Source organism: Bacillus rossius (genome assembly GCF_032445375.1).
Source record: "Bacillus rossius redtenbacheri isolate Brsri chromosome 9 unlocalized genomic scaffold, Brsri_v3 Brsri_v3_scf9_2, whole genome shotgun sequence".
Classification (NCBI taxonomy): domain Eukaryota; kingdom Metazoa; phylum Arthropoda; class Insecta; order Phasmatodea; family Bacillidae; genus Bacillus; species Bacillus rossius.
In genome coordinates this window covers 17,952,933-17,976,004 of record NW_026962013.1, presented here as the reverse complement: position 1 = coordinate 17,976,004, position 23,072 = coordinate 17,952,933, and the positions used below count along the sequence as shown (strand labels likewise).

Sequence of the window (23,072 nt, the reverse complement as noted above, 5' to 3'; positions counted from 1 at the left end):
AGTGGAAATGGTAGAGTCTTTTTTCTTGAAGAAATTTTGGAAATGGTAGAGTCTTTTTTCTTGAAGTAATTTTGCCTGTTCAAGCAGGTGTTCTTGGCGGAAAACCCAATTTAGGTGATTGAACTCATAGTAGAGCTGATATGGCTTGAACTACGTCACCACCTGCACCATACAACATAGAGGTCAGCTGAGAACTTTATCCGGTGTGCACAGGCTGTCGTACAGGATTTGAAGGGGGCAGGGACAACAAGACGGCAATAAGTACCGTACACGCAGCACGAGGTCACGTCAGCCGACACAACTGCTATCGTGTCATACATGCCACCACAGGACAGCAGCCGGTACGTAAACAACCGCCCCGCAATCACATGGAGGGAACGCATCATCGGCGAGTGGCCACCAGCTCAGTGTCAGACCTGTTCGTTTGGTGTGCGCCACTGGCACCAGGATGGCCTGAACCAAAAATACCCAGGTAGGAAATGACCAGCTCCAGCCAGCAGAAAACGGCCCACAGGGGGGCAGTGAGATAAACCAGTCCCTCCCGCAAGGCAAAAATACGCGGTCGAGGCCAGCAGCACGACTACCGACAGACCCAACTTGGGACATGTTGGTGCGGCCGAAGGCGGCCTGCTAAAAGAACCAACGTGGTGAATGGCCATGCAGGAGACTCCCTAGTTGACATCGCAGCGAGCCGTAACTGCATCGTCGCTAGCCTCGTCGAGAACTCCCAGTTTGAGGCTCGACCCGGCCAACTCCAACTCGCCATTATCGGCGACGCCTGCCCGACGCAGGGCATTGTGATTATCCACGTCAGCGTAAGAGAACAGCACTCCACCACGACCGCAATTTGGTCGAAGGACTCCAGCACAACGTCATCCTACGACAGCCTCGTGTGACCAGGATGCCAGCATCGAGGTGCGGTCGGGGTGTCTTCACATGGGCATCCAGGTACATAGTACCCTCCACGGAGTCCAGAACCGGCTGCCACCTCGGGGCACAAGGTCAGTCTCGACGGATTCCAACATGATGAACCAAGATAAGTAGCTAACTGTGCTTGACCACCAGTAGTTGTGTGTGACACTACAGACCCACTTAAAGGCACTACAGTGACAGAACATGCCATACCGACTCCTGCACGACCCGATTCTTGCCCCCCCTTGGAGCTATGGACACGTGGGTAAACAGAATATTCTCACCCAAGTGCACGTGATGTTATGGGACGGGATTATTAAACTGAGTGAAATTCCGTATAACTCACAAATACAGATAAAGGACGGGATGTTGTGGTTCTGTGTCAACTTTAAACCGCTTAACAAGGTTACCCTTAATGTCACCCACCCCTCCCCTCGTTGAACTTCTCCGACATGACAGCTGAACTGGGAGACGCTAAAATATTCTTGTCATTGGACTTAAAATACTAGCAAGTTCCAATCAGGGACGGGTGTCGCATTTAATTCTGCACTATGCCTTTTGCCTTGCAAGACGCGCCCGCGATGATTGAAACTATATAGAATTGTGTGCTCAATATACAAGAAGGAAATTTTGCTGCAGCATACTTAGACGACTTAATAACCTGGTCTCAGACATTGGAAGAGCATGCCCACCCCCTGGCACTCTTATTAGAGCGACTTGCCACCCATGGGCTTACGTGCAACACAATCAAATAATGTCACCTAGGTAGCACTGAACAAGACTTCCTGGCGCTCATAGTCAATGGGGAGGGCAACCATCCGGCAGGAAAACTGCTGGAAATGATTATAAAACAAATCTCCGCCCCGCACTCACAAACAGCAGCCGTGCGTCCTGAAGCTGGCCAACTGGATAAGGGTGTTTACACCGGGCTTCTCGCTTGTGGCTGCACCCCTCACATGACTTAATGTCGTCAAAACAGCCCCTTACCGTGAAAGAACGCCATTTAGCTTGCCTTGACGAACTAAGAAGGTTCCGCGAATGCCACCTGTTTGCCCGTCTCTACCTAAACAAACAGTTTATGGTCCAAATGGATGCCAACAAGAGGGCACATACGCAATTTTGCCTGTAAATCAAAAATGGAGGCGAGCCCCTAAACATAGAATTTGCGAGTGAGAATTTCATGGAGGTGAAGCAACGCTATAGCGTTCATGAACAGGAATCCCTCAGGGTAGTGAGGGCGCTGTGACACTTCAGGCCGCACCTGGAGCTTCAACACTTCCTGTTGTGCACCAATAGTCAGTGCCTTAAGTGACTGGTAACAATGCAAGGCCACAACCTCAAATTAAAAATGTTTGGTCATGCTGTTGCAGTCCCTAGATTTTACGGTAGAGCACGTGCCCAGCAAGAGTAACGAACTCGCGGATGAGCTGTCCCGCAACCCATACGGCAATATCACTGCCAATGTAGATGCCTCCTGGGCTGAACTATTACTACCCGCCAGCGGATGGCCAGTAGACCAGATAGGCACACACGGTCACCATAAGACCATCTGCGCCGTTGACAGGGACGAGGTTCAGACACTCCTGCCAGGGGTGAAAATTGTTGATATTGACGAGTTCATGCACAAAGTACAAAGAACATTCACCACTCGCAGGCCCTAATATTAAACTGCGTGGAAGGCATGCACGAGGGATACCGAGTCGTGGACGGACTTCTGCAAGCATGTTCCACTGGAAGCGAACACCAGTGGCACACATTCTTGCCGTACGAGATTCGAAGCCAGGTGTTCCGCATGCTGCATGTGAATCAGCTTTTTGGACATCCTAGCAGGAAAGGGACAATGAGAGGCATACATGAAGCGTTATACTGACCAGGGATTACCAGTACATGCGTAACAGTGTACAATGTTGCCATCACTGCCAATGCCACAAAACACGGCATTCCAACGGTAAGGAACAGCAGCAGCCATGCGACCCACAGAACCATTTCACACTGTAGCATTTGATTTGATGGGGCATTACCCTCGTATCCAGAGGGTAAAAAGATTTTATTGGTAGTGACGGATGGCTTCACATGGGGGTGGAGGCCTTCTCCCTGTCCAACATCCGGACGAGAATCATCGCGTATGCACTCGAGACTTGGTTCTTTCTTCTTTGGGGCTACCCTACTGTACTATTGTCAGTTAATGCAGCGCCATTTTCGGGCCGACGATGTGTGGATCTCTGCGGAAAGTGGCGTGTGATCGCGTACTCAACACCAGCATATTATCCAAGGGCCAATCCGATGGATCGGCACAACAAAGAGATCAAAGCGAATATTTAAACTCTGCCTAACTGAGGACCACTCCCAATGAGACACAACCTGACATCATGTTCAGTATACACCGCTGGATCAGTGCGGTCAAGGGGTAAACCCCAGCCAGGCTAGTTCATAGAAGTAACCTTCTGCTACTGGGACAGTACCACATTGACGAGAGGAATCCGAAACCCATGGACAAAAACCCAGAAGACTGCGTTCAAGAGTTAACGGGAACCCACGCAGCTGCCCGGCAACACCAAATCACGTACCAGACGCAGATCACCCTGAATACGCAGCTGCCCCCACCCCATCTGACACCTGGCCAGCTGCACCCACTGTCGGCGGGAAACCAAAATTACTGCATTGGACTAGCATCCAAATGGATTGGGTCGATGCCCGTGGTTAAGACCATAGTTATCACGGCCGTAGTATTGAAGCTCCCGTCAGGGCGAGCCACAAGATATCACCAGGATGCTATCCGGGTAGCACATTAGTAACCATACAAGGCTGGCGACGAACCTAGCGTGCCAACACCCAAGGAGCTCTGGCAAACTGAAGAGTCAGCTGCTTTGACCTCAACAGAAGAGTTGGAAGGGGAATTCTGGGGTTTTCCGGAAACCGAGGAGAAGCGCCTTGTTTCAAACACCCACAGTCTTCTTCCCCTAAAGCTGTTTTTAGACGGGGTCGTTGAAACAACGACTTTCCATGGGTTCGGCAATACTTTGGGGGGGGGGAGACATTGTCAAACCCTTGGAAAGTCGTCGTTTCAACCACCCCGTCTAAAAACATCTGTCGGGGAAGAGTCCTGTGAGTGTTTATTCCAGAACGCTTATCCACTGTTTTCAGAAAACCCCAGAATTCTCCTTCCGCCACTTCTGTCTTGGTAGAAGTAGCAGACTGTGCAATTTGCCAGGGCTACTCGGGTGTTGTCACGCTAGGTTCGTCACCAGCCTTGTATGGTTACTCATGTGCTACCCGGATAGAATCCCAGTGATATCTTGTGGCTCGCCCTGATGGGAGCTTCAATACTACGGCCGTGATAACTATGGTCTTAACCACGGGCATCGACCCAATCCATTTGGATGCTAGTCCAATGCAGTATTTTGGTTTCCCGCCGATAGTGGGTGCAGCTGGCCAGGTGTCAGATGGGGTGGGGGCAGCTGCGTATTCAGGGTGATCTGGGTCTGGTACGTGATTTGGTGTTGCCGGGCAGCTACATGGGTTCCCGTTACCTCTTGAGCGCACTCTTCTGGGTTTTTGTCCGTGGGTTTAAAATTCCTCTCGTCAACGCGGTACTGGCCGAGTAGCAGAAGGTTGCGTCTCTGAACTAGCCTGGCTGTGGTTTCCCCCTTGACCGCACTGACCCAGCGGCGTATACAGAACATGATGTCAGGTACGTGTGTGTCTCATTGGGAGTGGTCCTCAGTTAGGCAGAGTTTAAATATTCGCTTTGATCTCTTTGTTGTGCCGATCAGTCGGATTGGCCCTTGGATAATATGCTGGTGTTGAGTGCGCGATCACACGCCACTTTCCGCAGAGATCCGCCCATCTCCGGCCCGAAAACGGCGCTGCATTAACTGACAATAGTACACTGGGGTAGCCCCAAGAAGAAAGAACCAAGTCTCGAGTACATGCGTTATAGTTCTCGCCCGGATGTTGGACAGGGAGTAGGCCTACACCCCCATGTGAAGCCATTCGTCACTACCAGTAAGATCTTTTTACCCTCTGGATACAAGGGTAATGCCCCATGAAGTCCAAGCTACAGTGTGAAATGGTTCTGTGGGTCGCATGGCTGCTGTTGTTCCTTACCGTTGGAATGCCGTGTTTTGTGGCATTGGCAGTGATGGCAACATTGTACACTGTTACGCATGTACTGGTAATCCCTGGTCAGTATAACGCTTCACGTATGCCTCTCATTGTCCCTTTCCTGCTAGGATGTCCAAAAAGCCGATTCACATGCAGCATGCGGAACACCTGGCTTCGAATCTCGTACGGCAAGAATGTGTGCCACTGGTGTTCGCTTCCAGTGGAACATGCTTGCAGAAGTCCGTCCATGACTCGGTATCCCTCGTGCATGCCTTCCACGCAGTTTAATATTAGGGCCTGCGAGTGGTGAATGTTCTTTGTACTTTGTGCATGAACTCGTCAATATCAACAATTTTCACCCCTGGCAGGAGTGTCTGAACATCGTCCCTGTCAACGGCGCAGATGGTCTTATAGTGACCGTGTGTGCCTATCTGGTCTACTGGACATCCGCTGGCGGGTAGTAACAGTTCATCCCAGGAGGCATCTACACTGGCAGCGATATTGCCGTATGGGTTGCGGGACAGCAGGTCCGCGAGTTCGTTACTCTTGCCGGGCACGTGCTCTACTGTAAAGTCTAGGGACTGCAACAGCATGACCAAACATTTCAACTTTAAGGCGGTGGCCTTGCATTGTCACCAATCACTTAAGGCACTGACTATTGGTGCACAACAGGAATTGTTGACACTCCAGGTGCGGCCTGCAGCATCACAGCGCCCACACTACCCTGAAGGATTCCCGTTCATGAAAGCTATAGCGTTGCTCCACCTCCAAGATCTTCTCACTCGCTAATTCTATGTTTAGGGGCTCACCTACATTTTTGATTTACAAGAGGGGGCATTCGCGGAACCTTTATAGTTCGTCAAGGCTAGCTGAATGGCGTTCTTCCACGGTAAGGGGCTGTTTTGACGACATTAGTCACGTGAGGGGTGCAGCCACAAGCGATAAGCCCGGTGTAAAGACCCTTATTCAGTTGGCCAGCTTCAGGACGCACTGCGGCTGTTTGCGAGTACGGGGCGGAGATTTGTTTTATGATCATTTCCAGTGGTTTTCCTGCTGGACGGTTCCCCTCCTAGTTGACTATGAGCGTCAGGAAGTCAAGTTCAGTGCTCCTAGGTGACATTAGGCTGTGTTGCACGTGAGCCCATGGGTGGCAAGTCGCTCTAATAAGAGTGCCAGGGGGTGGGCATGCTCTTCCAATGTCTGAGACCAGGTAATTATGTCGTCTAAGTATGCTGCAGCAAAATTTCCTTCTTGTATATTGAGCACACGATTCATTATAGTTTGAAACATCGCGGGCACGTCTTGCAAGCCAAAAGGCATAGTGCAGAATTGAATGCGCCACCCGTCCCTGATTGGAAAATGCTAGTATTTTAAGTCCAATGACAAGAATATTTTAGCATCTCCCAGTTCAGATGTCATGTCGGAGAAGTTCAACGAGGGTAGGGGTGGGTGACATTAAGGGTAACCTTGTTAAGCGGTTTACGGTTTAAAGTTGACACAGAAACACAACATGCCGCCCTTTTTCTCTATTTGTGAGTTATACGGACTTTCACTCGGCTTGATAATGCCGTCCCACAACATCACGTGCACTTGGGTGAGGATAGTCTGTTTACCCATGTATCCATAGCTCCAATGGGGGGCAAAATTTGGGTTGGTCAGAAGTCGGTATGGCATGTTCTGTCACTGTAGTGCCTTTAAGTGGGTCTGTAGTGTCACACACAACTACTGGTGGTCAAGCACAGCTAGCTACATATCTTGGTACATCATGTTGGAATTCGTCGGGACCTTGTGCCCCGAGGTGGCAGCCGGTTCCGGATTCCGTGGAGGGTGCGCCCTGGATGCCCTTGTGAAGACACCCCGACCGCACCTCAATGCTTGCATCCTGGTCACACAACCCAGGCTGTCGTAGGATGATGTTCTGCCGGAGTCCTTCGACCAAATTGCGGTCGTGGTGTAGTGCTTACTCTGATGCTGACATCGATAATCACAATGCCCTGCGTCGGGCAAGCGTCGCCGTTAGCGGCGATTTGGAGTGGGCCGAGTCAAGCCTCAAATTTGGAGTTCTCGACCAGGCTGGCGGCGATCCAGTTATAGCTCGCTGCGGTGTCAACTAGGGAGTTTCCTGCATGGCCGTTCACCACGTTGGTTCTTGTAGCAGGCCGCCTTCTACTGCACCAACATGTCCCAAGCTGAGTCTGTCGGTAGTCGTGCTGCTGGTCTTGACCGCAAATTATTACCTGGGGGGAGGGACTGGTTTATCCCACCGTATCCCTGTGGGCCGTTTTCTGCTGGCTGGAGCTGGTCGTTTCCTACCTGGGTATGTTTTGGTTCGGGCCATCCTGGTGCCAGTGGCACACACCAAACGAACAGGTCTGACTCTGAGCCGGTGGCCACTCGCCGATGAAGCGTTCCTTCCATGTGTTTGCGGGGTGGTTGTTTACGTACTGGCTGCTGTCCTGTGGTGGCGTGTATGACTCGAAGGCAGTTGCGGAGGCTGATGTGACCTCCTGCTGCGTGTACTGTAGTTTCTGCCATCTTGTCCCTGCCCCCTTCAAATCCCTTATGACTTCCTGTGCACTCCGGATAAAGTTCTCAGCTGACCTCTATGTTTTGTGGCCTAGGTGGAGACGTAGTTAAGGGCTCATCATCTCTACTGTGGGTTCAATCTCCTAAATTGGGTTTTCCGCCAGTAACAACTGCTTGAACAGGCAAAATGTCTTAAAGATTAAAGACTCTCCCATTTCCACTTGTCCCTGTTCCATGCAGGGTAGCTCTGAATGTACCTTAATTTCTGCCCAGGTTTGATGAAACGTGCCTCGAAACAGCAAGAGAATCATTCCACTGTCAACCAAGTCTTCGCCTCACGCGGCCCGCCCATCCTGTGTTTGGAATACAGTAGTTCAATAGTCACTCCCGGCCGACCTTCAGAAACTTCCCTGGGTCGTCACTGGTCCTCCTGGTGAACTTGGGCAGTTCTACGTGTCCTACCGGAGTCATCCTGTAGTGCATAATGGCTGTTGTAGAAGTCCTGATGTTGGTAGAATCCATGGTCCGCGCGTCACTGATTTCTGATTTTACATCACGACACTCGCTACAGGTGTACAATCTTCCGCTATGTGCTTTTTCAAAACTTCAGTGACGAATGATGATGTTATTTGCCCAGTTCAAACACATGTGTCTGACCACATGGCCCATTGACGTCCGCCCACATGTTGTGGCCATGCACACATTGCACAGTACAACTCACACAGGTCCAGAAAGTCACTTGAGTAGAACGTAAATGCCTTGAACTCCGACGTGTATGCACATGCTTTTGCGTAACAAAGTACCTACTTTGCATGCAGCTGTGCAATTCTTGGAAGGTCCATATGCGCAATGGCCACATGACTGTTAGGTCTTGTTGTAGGTCCACTGTTTTTCGTCTTCGTGTCCGTCGCATATCCGCATAACTCACATGTTTTGTTTCTCACAACCAGATTTGCATTGCCTAACCTTCACACTCTTGGACTTCTGTACATGGATGGGCACATGGACACTGCTATCAGTTCTGTCTCTGGGCCGTGATGTGGCCCATGGTGAGTTAGGCTCGATATCTCCCGGTGCCGATGCTCTCGAACGTACCAGTCTGCTAGCCCACGGTGTTATCGGCGAAGAAGACTGCCAGTACAAAACCCGTGGGATCTTGACGTGCCGCATGCTCTTCTCATTATCTGTACTGGGGCGCTCGTCGTAAAGAGATGATTACGAACGTTTCAGGGTTAAAATTAGGTTTTATTGACGCAGTCACGTACAGTGACAGGACTGAGTAACTAACAAGTATAAAATAGTTAATATTGCAAACAAGTAGTCTAATATAATGCTGACGAGGACACCGTGTGGCCTGTTCCTGAAAGTACAATGATCATTATGCTCTTTAAAACACTCTGGGGAACTTTAAAGGGGTCATGCGTGGTTTTGCTCCATTCTCATAATTAGCTGAGAACAATTACCCTGGGGAAAAAATAGAAATGGTAAAAAGAACATTCTTGTTAATTTAACTAAATTATAAATGATATAAACCGTAACACAGGCTCTAACACAGGTGCCTCTTGCCAGGTGGCTAAACACTTGCGCGTGCGCGCACACACACACACACAGACACACACACTTGTTGGGAGTAGGGTTAAAACAAAGGGTGTCAGCGTCGGGGGTCAGCAGTGGCATAAGGCACATTGGGCTTAGGAGGGCGTAGCCCTGGTATACATCAATGTTTAATAATTTTAACAAAATTTTGAATATTTCAATAATGTCTCACTAGTGTGGACATTAAACAGAAGTTGTCTTAAAATGAACATAATACAAGTTTAAGATGGGTAAAAGTACATAAAATACATATATGTTTGTTTTCTTTATAAATGCAACCTGTTACTTCAGCTTAATTTTAGTTTTGATACTACTGTATATGTAGGCATAAATTTTTTACCTAAGAATTGATAAAAATTAAATTTTGATGGCCTTTTTTTTTCCTAATTATTACTATTTATTATCCATATCATGAGATGAGTAGATTTGATTTTATCATTTTATTTGTTACAGCTTATACCACCAACATTCTTGTATACAGTGCACATTTTGTAAAAATTACATATGCTTTAGAATGTACGAGAACAAAATTACTTTATTTGTTTAACTGTGTTTTAAATTCCAAAGCTTTATATAATTTTTTTTTTCACATCATAGAATCATAGTTGCTTTATTTTATTATTACTCCTGCCAAAAATAGTAAAACTATCTTCACGTAAAGACTTTTCAGCTGCTGTTACTATAACACAGGTTTTGTTAAAATATAATGATTAAGAAAGAAAAATCGTTATGAGGAATTATTTGTTACACAAATAAAAAAAAAATAGTTTACATGATCCTAATCGTAGGTTTTAGTTCACAAGACAAATATTGTAGCTTGAGTCGACGAGCTAACCTCTCTACTGCCGTGGTCGATGTGCAGATGATGACGTGGTGGTTCACGACGTTCATGGCGCCAGCCATCAAGCAGAAGGTGCACAGCTTGCCGGGCGTGGAGTATCTGTACAGCACCATGTCGCCGGAGCAGCTCGAGATCCCCGCCTTCATCACGGAGTACGACATGACGGTGCGTCTCTGCTCTGTCCCGCACCCGGTGTTGGTTGAGCGCTGTTCCTGCAAATTTTACCACCGTAACTCTCCTGCATTTTTAATTGTGTCGCAAAATTTTTTGTCACCAGATATTTACTAAAGTGAATTTTTTTTGTGGTAAAAAGTCTTACAAGCGTTTGTAATCGTGATCACTTGCTTGAAATTGTACAGCTTGCAAATTATTGTTAAATTTCTTGTCGCTTTATTTATAAACAACAAAGAAAAAAAGAGCAGTTGAGATAAATTAACAGTATTAGCCCTTAATTTATAATAATAATCACAAGGAAATGAAGTAACCAACTACAGTTAAAAAATTATGGTTTAAACCAAATTTAGTCAAGTTTCAACTATCTGCTTTGTGGCTTGCGTGCGGCAGTTGTAGTGCTTCACAAAGGAGCCCAACGATGATACTAATTAATTAGAGTCCTCTTTGATTTCCTCTGTTTGTCCCTGTATTTACTGGTTTTGTTACAACTTTCATTTACATTTTCAGCCTATTGTGTTCATCTGTGTTGTGCTATTGTTCCTTCCGTGGAGTTCCCTGTGCTGCCTTTACATGTAAAATTATCATTGGCTGATTTTGGCTTGCTTTTTGTGCATTCACATGTCTTTGCCTGTTCTTCGAAAATTAGCATTAGTGTATGTCCAAAATGATGCTTTTAATATAAAAAAAAATGAATGCTTATTTGGTATCTAATAATTTACAGAAAAAAATTTAAATATTAAAAATTTATGCTAGCTGATAATTAAGTATAGGTATTGAATTGCAAATACACCTAATGGGTATGCCACTGTACAAATACTAAACAATTTGAAAAGTTCAGTAGCTTTACTTGCTGCCACTCACCCTAGTAAGCAAGTTGCACGGAACACTGCGGCAATGCAAAATTGCTCCTTTGTTTCCCTGTGCTAGTAGAAATGATCTGGCTGTTGGCTGTCTCTTACTGAGTTATCTCTCCTTTCTCACTAAGGCAACTGCAATTTTTGATGGTGTAGCATTGCTAATACTTATAGATCTCTCAGTGATGAAAATAAGCCATTGCAAAGCAAAAAGATGGAAACCCAGTTCTTTTAAAAATAACTTTTCAGATCACATAGGTATGTAAAACAACACTATTTTATGTTTTGACAATCTTTTGGCCATAACAAGAGGCTATATTAGTCCTTTTAAGGAATTTATTTTTCTGGAGAAGATCTACTGATCCCACTGGGCTAACAATAAAATTTTTACTTACACTCTCATAATACACTACTGAAAATGTAGTTTGCTCACAAAATATGCTAAAAACCTGTTTCACAAGCTACAACAAGCTTTTGAGTATACTCTTCTGAGATATAATATTGCTAAGAAATTTTACAAATGGAATAATTTAATATTATATAACCATAAAATTCCTAATTTTATTGCAAATGATCCACTGAAAATGGCCTTCACACTGATCGCTTGCTAAAAGTTTTGCTTGACTTTGTGTAAGTGCTTTTTTTTTTATTTGGCACTGATAATTTGCATATGCAATCAGTGGCAACCAGCAGGTGAAATGAGACCTGTTGTAAAGTGTGTATGAGCCAGCAGTGATGGTGGTGGTGATGGTAATGATTGCCAAATTTCAGTAAAGAAAAGCATAGTTAAAAGGAAGCTTAAAACAAAATGTATTCCCAAGAACAATTAAACCAGTAGTCATCTTTGTAGTGAACAAATATCGTTTGGATTTTACCAAACAAGTGAAACAATTCATATTTTAAAAAACATGTCTGGTAAACATAAAAACATACATTTTTAAGTTTATATTTGACAAACTGAAATGGAGTCCTGCTAATCCAAACTAATTGGGGCGGAGACCTGTTCGATTTACCATATTTTTGGATTAGCCGAATAATTGATGTAATGCAACAGCATTTTATAAGCATTATGTCATCATGCAACATAGCTTATAACACTTTTTGCAAGGACAAAATCACTGTACATGTTGATGATTGGGTCAAGACATCAAACTATGCACATAGCCCTTCTGTTGTAATATATAATTAGTGTACTGTACTAGCGCGTGCCGGTGTACAGCTCAAGGCCAGTTACAACAGTTTGAATGACACCTGCCGACCATTGTGTTTGTTGCGGACCAGTTGAGTGCTTTCATTGTATTGTGCTAGTTCCTACTTTAAATTTCATACCTTTACATAGGCCTAGGTTTAATTACACGAGTGTTCCCGCTTGGTGTTCAGTACAGTAAAATGGCCACCAAATTTAAATAAACATTTTGCCCATTTGAAGATAAATTAGAAGTTTTAAAGTGTTTCTATGATGGTGGAAGTGCAGCAAAGTTGTCTGTTTAATTCGATGTAAATGCAGTATAAGTGACTGGAAGTAAAACCGTGCCAAGATTGTACATACAAACAGTTCTATGTACTTAAAAAAAAAAAAAAAAACTTGATACTCAACAAACATAGGCGTTCACATTTTGATAAGGTGGAAAAAATCAATATTTCTGTGGTTTACACAGGAGAGGGGGAAAAAAACTCCTTTGAGTGGTCTTATACACAAAAACAAAGCTACCATTTCAATAAATTGATGAATGGCTGTGACATGTTCACTGTAACACAGAGTGGCTAGATCGATAGAAGAAACACACCGACTCCATCAGCTAATGATCACTGGGGAGTAATTATTGCCAGATCACACTGAAAGTAATAAGGATCTAACCAAGCTTGCTGATTTGATTTCACAAGGATATTATTCACCGCAGAAAATATACAATACTGCCTATGAGGGGTTTGGCTTCATAAGCAGAAACCCCATCTCCTGGATTCAAAATGAGCGAGCAACATGTGTGGCTTTGATGTTTTGCAGTAATGCTCCAGGGAACCGTAATTTATCATTGATGTTAATCTGTAAATCCACAAGCATTTCACATTCAAAAATGTTGATATGAACAATCTTCCCGTATACTATAAACACGAAAAATAAGCTTGGATGGATGGTAAACTTATGAATGAGTTGTTCTTCCTGCAATGAAGCGTTATAGTATAAAAAACAATTATGTAAGCATATTGAACGATTATAGACAATGCCCCATCACATACAGATGTGAGTGAACTAACTTGGTTAAATCAAGGCATCTTCAAGCATTAACGACACCGGCCTCCACAGTAGTTCCGAGCAAGTCCCGTGGTGACATTTCCGGAATTCCGAGAGCAAAATGAAGTGCGACATTAGTGAAGAGGACGAGAGAGAGAGAGAGAGAGAGGGAGAGAGAGGGAGAGAGAGGGAGAGAGAGGGACCCCCCCCCCCCCATCAATGTGAAGTGGTATTGCCACCTGATACCACGTAAAAGTATTACATTAAAGAAATTTACTTGCACACTTCATCAGACCTGGCAGCACCATCGTAGCAATAAACACACTCTTCGAAGGGTCAGGCCCATACAGGGACCTACAATTTTTGTGAATTTATCACGCAAGATAGCAGTAACGATGGTTTGTTATTAATTCTAAGAAATTTTTATGACAATTTTAGTACTTATAGATTTATTTTTTGTGTAGTATTTTTCAATTATCTTTGTAGAATTTTATCTTAATACTTGATTTACATCATCCGTAACGTTTTTCAGATTGTGAGGTTATGAGCTTGTTTTTATGTGATTATTTTTGTACATTTTTAAAACAGTGTTTTTTCATAGTCATTATTCATGCTGCTTGTAAGAATCTAATTGTATTAAAAATATAATTGTGTGAAATTAAGTTTTCTTGTCTTTTGGGAATCAACATTAAGTTTCATCAAGAATACTACTGGCAAGAAAACCAAATAACCTTTTTCCCCTTTGACTGCTTCTATTCTCATTTGTTAAAATAGTACATAAATTACTTAGAGAGTGTGGGAAATATGAACTAGTATCTTTTTTTAATTTCTATAGTTTTGTATTTACTACGCATTGCGTAGTTATTTCAGAATTTTCTATTCATGGAAATATGAAAAAGTACAACTGTATATATAAATTTGTTGAAATCAAGCAGTTTATCTTAACTTTAAATTAGTTTTGGCTCATTATTTGTAATAAATGGTATGACAGTCAATATGAAGCATATTTTTAGATTAGGTATTGTGCTGGTTTAGTAATTAGTTCTGAAAAAATATTCTCCAATTAGGATTGAATTTGATACAGGATCATTGCATGAATAGTAGTAACCTGCTTTTGATGGGTTTTTTTTTAGGATTTTTCTTAATTGCCAACATGCGAAAGCCAGAAATAAATGTGCCAAATGTGCTTTTAGCTATGTTGAATAGATATGGCTTGGTATTATTAACGCAGTTACTATTTTTGTGGCAACTGAACAAAAATATTTGTAATGTTAATTTTGATTTGCATTTAGTTTTATTTCAACATTTATGGCTTACAGTATTTTTTTTTTCCTCACAGATCAATGGACTCCGCTACTTCCAGCCAGAATCACCAACCTAAGAACATGTGAGATCATCATGCAAGTTCTGCAGCATGCTTTAAGAATACTAGATGAGTTATGAAGGAAGGCATTTATTTTTTTTAAACAAACAATTTATAAAGCTTTACTGAAATTTTTTTTTATATAACAAAGATTCCATGGAAGCAGTTTGCAGCTGTTGGGAGATAGTGCAATTTGTGGCAGGTTTTATTGCTAATCTACGCTGTGCTCAGCATTCTAGCCCAGCTATAGGAGGTATATCATCATGTGCAAGTAGTGGCTGTAGAAGAGCATGTGTTTGTTTAAACTGTATGCAAGGTATAGCATAAGGAACATTTTACAAAAACTGCCAATGTGACATGTACTTAACATGTGAGATGGAAAGGAAAAAAAAAAATTAACTATGTATATCAACATTTATATGAGGAAGCTAAAGAAAAACTTATTTCATTGACAAACATTTTTATGCTGATATTTAACATTCTATACACAATATTTAATCACTATATAAAATAAAGCAAGTTATCTTGTATATATGCAGGACAGTGTGAATTTTTAAAATCTTAGTTAGTTTTTATTATTGATTGATGCTAGGTTAATGTGCCATTTGTGTTTGAAAACTTTAATTTCTATTGATTTTTTTAAAAATATATTTATCCATGATTACTTTTCTTTATAGAATAATTGTGTGTACCAGTTCTGAAGGTAGAGTTTAAAATTTTAATTCAATATTTATGAATTGTGATGTTTGAAGTTCTGTTGATTATTTTAATAACTTTATCCTAGACATTTTTAATTACGATTTAATCTGGCCATTTATAAAGATTCAGGTATAAGTTGTAAATGTGTGTCCAAGTGATTATTTTTGTATGTCATTACATGGTATGTACTTAAGTTGTTTTTGGGATTTGAGACCCATCACTATAAATTTATGAAAAAATAACTACAGATTTATTTAATTTTTATTTTGCTGGTCACTGTTTAATTTTTGAGCTGTGAATTCCTATCACTGATATAAAACATTTTGAAATGTAATTCTCAAAACATAGCAACAAATATTTTTAATAAAGTGCACTTTAGAAATTAGAAAACATCAATATTTTGAAGCTATTTTTAGGGTATAAAATTGATATTTAGTGATGGTGGTATTTTACTTTCTGCATGTTGCAAGTACATTTATATTATAGAGCAACATTTAAGATGGTTTATAATCAGTTCAAACAAATTGGAAGGAAGGTTTGATTTTTTATTTCAACCCATTTTTACTGCGATAGTTTGTTTCATCATGAATTGTTTTATCAGCCAAAGGTTTTAGATAATATTTAGAATTTTTTCAATCAATTGTAACGGATTTGATAGTAATCCAACTAAAAAAGCTTTGAATTTTTTCCCCCAACTCTTGCTATTTCCACCTCTTGCAGTAATGGTGGTTACATAATGATATACTTAAGACAAACATTTTAGACAATATTTGGGAAAATTTAAAATGAAATAAAATGGATTTGATAGTTTACATGGTTTTGAGTTATTATATTATTATTATTACAACCATTGGCAATAATTGTTAGTCTTATCGAAAATTGTTTCAGATCAAAGTTTTAGATAATAATTATAAGATTTGCAAACAATATAAGGGTGTTAAGAATTTTTTCATCATCTAACCCTTGTTTTTTTTCCCACCCCTTGAAGTTATGGTGTTATAAACATATATTAAAATTAATCATTTGACAAATCCTTGTACATGATTATATAAAATGGCAACATATTTTTCATGTCAAGTTTTTGAAAAAAAAAAACTACTATGAATAAAGTAATGTTTTGAAATGTTAGAAATCATTTTGCACTGGTTGCAAACTTCTAGTTGAAAAAAGAAATTCCAGATTCCAGATTTAATACTATATGAGCTTTAGCCATTCTAAACACGACTGTATGCTTGTTGAGATAAAATATTGTGTGATGATGACTGTGCTTGAATGCCAATAGCTACACCAGGTGATGCAAACACTTATCTAAATTTTGAATACAATCAAACATTTGTTATTTCAAAGTACAAGTATTTTAATTTGGATCAAATATGAATCTCTATAACATTTACACAGGCCTAGTGCTGTGCAGTATTTTGGTTTTGAATCTTATTTTGTTGTGAGACATTTGTATGAAAATTTTCTGGGCTCAATATACTTATTAAGTTCATAGTTCATATGGTTTGATACTTAAAAGATGAAGGTAGGGACTTGCTTCATTCAATTATGTACAGAGACTTAAAGCCAGTACGACCTCCAAGATGAAAGTGGGTCTCCGTACCACTTGTCTGGATGCTCAATTTTTTTAGTTAAACCAGAGATTGGAATCAAGCATACCACCATCACCACGTGCTGATGATTTCCATGAAAATTGTTATTTTTAGTTTGTTCAGTCCATGGGAGCCGAGACCAGTTATACTTCAAAACTAGACAATCACTGTTAGCTTGTATGTTTGGAAACATTGTGAGCATATGATAGATAGCGCTTCCAGCAGAAAAATTTATAAACTTTGTAAAATACTTGCTGTGCATAATTTATGTGGGAAGAAGAATATACAATAATACAAAATACACTTCTTTTACAAGTTCATAGGTTACACTCAATACCTGTGTTTAGTGCAGTAGAACCTTGATGTAATTTTTTTATTACTTTTACAGACAAACCATTAATAATTTTAATTAATAATAAACAATATATAATAGTATGTAAACAATTATTGTTATTTTTTTGTGTATATGTATAAATTGTTGTAAGAAAACTCACAATAAATTAAGAGCTACTTAAGGGGCCCGCCTAGCCAGGGTGTATCTGTATTAGTCCAACAACACTTAGTCATGCTTCTAGCGCTGTGTTGTCTCTAAGAGCAAGGCTCTGAACTAGCGCACAGTCTTCTTGCCTTGCATAGGGCCAACTATGATATTTGAGCAGTAATTACAACATTATATGGTGGAGAAATGAAGACAAAAGTTGTAACGTAATGCCCTTGATTGCTATTGAGAAATCTGAATGAGTGTTTCATGTCCAAATTCAGTTTCAAAACAAAGTACGGAAATATAACCACACATCCACCCTCAGCTTACTCTTAAATTATTTTCTTGAACAGACACCCTTCGGATCTGTCGAGAAGTTTTCAAATTACGTTATTTTTGTTTTTATTTTCACTTTGAGGCAATATGGTTATAATGTAAAGAATTACAGTGAAGTAGGTCCATTCCGTTTAGTTTTCGCGTCACGGAACGGCGGACATGTTACCCATTGTTCATTCATTCGATGGTAGAACATGTGATGACATTGCAGTATGTCTATGTAGCCTATTGGCAAAATCTGCTGCACTGTAACTCAATGTTAAGGTGATATTTGCAGAACTACAAAATCAGTCTAGAAAAATGCTTGATCACATCTAACCTATACATAATATAAAATTAAATACTAATTTATTATAATCAATCCTAGCTTTTGATATTTACTAAAAATTTCTTTATGGTTTGGATATTCATTGTTAATTAATCAATATTTATTGATCAATAATTATTGATATCCTGACCTGTTATTTTGAAATGAGTAATAATTTTGTTAATTTATGTTAATTTATTTTTTCTATTTGAACTGAATTAATAACAATTACAAAAAAATTAGGATTCTTGAATACTTTAAAAAGAAATTAAAGTCAAAAAATCCTGTGCTGTGTTATCTTGTTGTTAAATTGTATGAATGGTTTTGCTGAGTAATACTAAGTAATATTATAAATGTGGTTAAGAATAAATTTTATCAAACTTGAATTACTTTTTAAAAAGTTTATAAATTGTAGTTATATAATTGTTATTGTTCGGGTCCTGAAAATCTTAATATAACATTTTATGGTGGGATTATTTTAACAGTGAGTAATATTTATTGTTAATTAATCATTATTGAGTGGTCAATAATTATTGATATCCTGAGCAGTTATTTTGAAATGAGTAATAATTTTATTTCATGTTTATTTAGGAAAAAGGTCTTTCTTTTTTCTGAAGCTACACGCCCAACTAGGCGGGGCCCTTAAGACTATAAATTACTAGAGCTTGGTATTGAACAAGACACCCATAGTGGAATGCTTAAGCCAGCACGCGCAGCAGTGACTTCAGGCGAAGGAAAGTATTGCCCCATTCAACTAACCTGCAAAGTGTTTGCTTAATGTTTGTCACTGCCAGATGGTGCAGCCTTGCCTAAATGTTCGATCACCAAGCCAAGTGTTTATCAGTGAATCTAGCATTCTTAGAAAAAATAATGGCTTAAGCAATTTAAATTTAAAATTTTAGAAACGAAGTCCTTTTCGTACCTCACTGCTATGAGTACTGTTAAGTAGCAAAATCAGTGCCTTTTGCTCATTGCTAAAATAAAATAAAAAAATACAAATTTTTGTGTGTGGTACAGTAACTCCAGTTATTGTAGGTTGTCCACTGGATAGGAACAAGATGTAATGGTGAATTGTGAAAAAACAAACACTGAAAAGAATGTCAATACACCATTTTACAACAAATTAAAAAATACGCTATTTAGCATTTAAAGGCGAATCCGATTGTGAACTCGTGCAGAAATAAAACGAAACTTAACTCAAATCACAAATTTATGTCTGTATTTCAGCATAAATTTCATTTTAAAATGTATGGCACAAATGTATAGGAAAATATAATTATAATATGTTTTATTGTTCATTCCTAACTACCTCATTTTTCTAATAGGTTCTAGTGTTGATATTCATGAAAGACACTATTCTTTCTGATTTTTCTGTGTTTATTAAATATATCCTTCACATCTTTAGTAAATATTTATTTTATTGTAAAAATTCAACATGTTTCATAGTCAAATTTACATTATTTTGGTGCAACAATTTAGTTTGTGTATTTTGTTGAATAATAGATTATAATAATATAGTATTTAAAACAATAAAAGATTTCCTCCCTTAAATACAAAATTGGCTTAAAAAATAAATTAATTATGTCTTGTCTCTACCAGAGGAGAATTGGTTATTTGAACTCATCGGACTCAAAGGGTGGGTTTTAAATAGTGTGACTTTGTTGTACATTTTTCTAGTTGGCCGAATGTTTTATCTTTATCCTCTAAACAACTTATGTTGATGGATAAATATTTTTTAACACAATTCTTTTAGCTCAAGTTAAGTATGTGTTGACAAATATGTTAAACCTAAGATTACTGACAGAAATTAAAACATTTAACTTGAATTATTATATGTAAACCTTCTTTTCATTTTAGCTTATAATAGTTCAGGACTTTAAAGAGCAATTCTTTAAGTACATGATAAATATTTTAAAACATAGCACAGCTAAATAACATTTTAAATATAACAGAAAGAAAAAAATTATTTATACGGTGTTGTATAGTGAGAAATACAGAAGAGTCCCGCTACTCCAAACTAATTGGGGCATATTATCGGATTAGCCTAATAACTGCTGTTATACAAGAGCACGCAGTAAAATAAATCTCCAAAAGCATTAAGTTATCACATAACACAACCTATAACACCTATAACACTGTTAATGTTGATCTTTTGGAGAAGACATCAAAAAAATTTTTTAAGAACAAAACAAATTTTTTTTTTTTTGTTAACTTGCACCATAAACGTGTTTGGATTAGCCGGATTTTTGGGATTACATTTCTTTTATTTTTAATGATAAGACATTTTTAAGCTGTTCTACAAGTGTTTGTTTCAAATTAGTGTGGAATTTTTTTCTCAACTTGAGTGTCTTTATGCTTTGATGCTTGCTACAAATTAAAGATTTAAGTAATTAAATGTACTTGCATACATATGTTTTTAATGGGTTTATTTTGTACTGCACTTGTTGAGCTACTGCAAAAAAAAAAATGTATATTGTATTAATATTTGTATTTTTTCCCCTTAAAAATGCCATGCTAAATATTTTAAAATCATAATCAAGCATAGCAATTAAAGCATATAGTTTGTGTTTCTGAAAATATTCAAACTGTTATCATAAACACTAGAAAGATTGTGCTTTGTGATCCAAAGACGACCTTAGAAGTACTTGCAATGTGCATATTAATATAAAGAAATTACTTTTTCATATTTTTTCTCTCTTTATATTCACTTCTGATTGAGTGCTGTGTTGAAAAAATACATACTCTCAAATTCTAAACATTCTGTAATTGGAGCTAATCTACAGTTTTATATAAAATGTTCAAGTTTGATAGGTCTATGTAACTTGTTCTTCTTATGAGCTATGAATTGACTGTTTAATGTTTATTATATCAGAAATGTTGAAATATTTAATATAAACTTAGATGTAATAGGCACATTAAGTGTTGAAGTTTTAGAGGATGTACTAGTTATTGAGGTTTGGTTGTACCTAACTTGTATTTTTTTAAATGTAAGAGTTAAAAATGAGCTTGTGTTAAGTTTTCAGCTGCCAGGAGAATTCAAATAATGTTCAGGACAAGATTAATAAATAATGTAAACTTAACACTGCAGAAACCTTCAGGCCTTAAATATGTTTGTAGCTTAGTTTGTCACAGAGACCTGAGAGAGCCAGTTATAAATTTTATAATGTGAACCTTAGTTTTTACCCCACCCGAAATAGCATTCAACATTTTTTAAATCAAGTAGATGTAGAAGTAAGATGAATGTAGCTAAAGCAATACACAAACACCATTATTAATGATCAAGCTCTTTGTCTATAGGCTGAGTAATTCTAGGCTCAACAGATTAGTATGCAAACCATGGACACTCAAAACTATTATTATTAGACCCATATTTTTTTTATCATTCATCGAGTGCTAATTGATGTACATAAATAGTTAGCAGTAAGACTTCAAGATGCTTTCTAAATGCCAAGGCTGTGATCCATGTTTTTTTTTTTAAAGTTAACATACTGCCAACTGTATACTGTATAAAAAAATAACGTAACATATAATCCAATATGTGGTAGTCAGTGTTATTTAAATATGCTCTTAAGAAAGCCTTTTAAGACTGTACAAACTAGTTTTATCTTTTATGAATTTATGGCAGATTTATGTGTCTACTACTTTTGTTGGCACTTTTGGAATCTAATCTGTATAGATATAAATATATTTTACTCTCATACTGCAAAAAAAAAAAAAAAAATTGAATTCCAGTTTATTTGTTTTTTAGTTTGAAATTTCATCATATTTTCCATAGATAGGTACCTGTTGCTGAATAATCAAATATGAAATTTTTATTTACATAATAAACCTAGTTATCATGGCAGTTCATTTTGTTGGTTGAGCAAAGTAGTTTTAGTAGAATTCAAATCTGTTGGTGCCTAGTATTGCTTGAAATCTAGAATAGATGGGCTGTGATGAAATGTACATAAAATTATATACAGTTTAAATATGATTTTTGTCTTGGAATATACTTAGAGAACATGTTTACAAAGCAAAATGAAACAATTTAAGATCTCGTTAAGTTGCTGGTGTTGCAAACATGAATTACTTTAAAGAATGTTGAACTGAAGAAATAAATGCAGTATTAATGTTTCAAGTTCCACGTTAATACTTGGTGTTTTATTCAAGTAGTACAGCACACTGATCCTAACCTCCCTTAATGTTGCTATCATCCCTTCACAAGAAGATCTTGGCTATGGATACTTCCTCGCATCAGCAATCTGATAGGCCAGGACTATTGGCAGATCCTAGGGGAGGTTGAAGCTAACTTATACAAAAAAAAATTTCAGAACTGTGAATAAAGAGTATGCTTCACATTTTGAAATAAATTGTGCAATTTAATAAAAGTTTAAAATATCTGTAAACTATATATTTGATACTTGCAGGAACTATATTTTCAGGAGCTGTGGTTATGTAGTCTTAAGCCAGGTATGTTGTTTTGGTTGGGTTTATGTGAATTTAATATTGGTCAATTAAATTTTTTTTTTGATATGCTAAATTTAAAAAAAAAACTGTACCTACTCTTATAGCATTCGTAAAGAAGAAATGATTATTACACTTAAAATTTTCATCAGAATATTTTTACTTTAGAGCACAGTGGTGAAGTTTTAGTACCTAGGTGCATTAAAATTATTTCCAATTTGCTTAGAAGAAAGTATGTATTAACTGCACATGGATTATTTAATTAGTGTTAGGTTATATGGGCTGGTTAATAGATTAAGAGGAAAAGTACAGACATGCACAGCAACACAAACAACATAAAATATGGATTTAATTGGCCATGGCTTTTTGTTGGGAATCATCCCAGCATTTACCTGGAGGTATTTCAAGGATCTGTAGAAAACTAAAATCAGGATAAGTGAACTGGGATTTTACCACAATCTTTCCAAATGCAAGTTATTCACTAATGTTCCATGTCATCTGTGAGACCACTTTAGGCACAGTTCAGCAGTGTTGTGCGAATCGTTTCTTGATGTGTAGCAGTGGCCTGACTAGTTAGCCACTTGAAATTACATTTGGTTTATTTTTCCCCA

The 23,072-nt window shown here is 38.9% G+C and overlaps 1 protein-coding gene across 1 annotated transcript in view; it reads left to right on the top strand.

Moving 5' to 3' along the window:
* Positions 1-22,147, top strand: part of LOC134543126 (protein GDAP2 homolog) — a 166,264-nt gene extending 144,117 nt beyond the window's left edge. Inside the window, exons 11-12 of the mRNA XM_063387961.1 lie at positions 10,001-10,144; positions 14,580-22,147. Coding sequence (XP_063244031.1) covers positions 10,001-10,144; positions 14,580-14,621 — 186 coding nt within the window. The 3' untranslated portion in view covers positions 14,622-22,147. The remainder of the gene's footprint in view (positions 1-10,000; positions 10,145-14,579) is intronic.
* Positions 22,148-23,072: the final 925 nt, after the last annotated feature.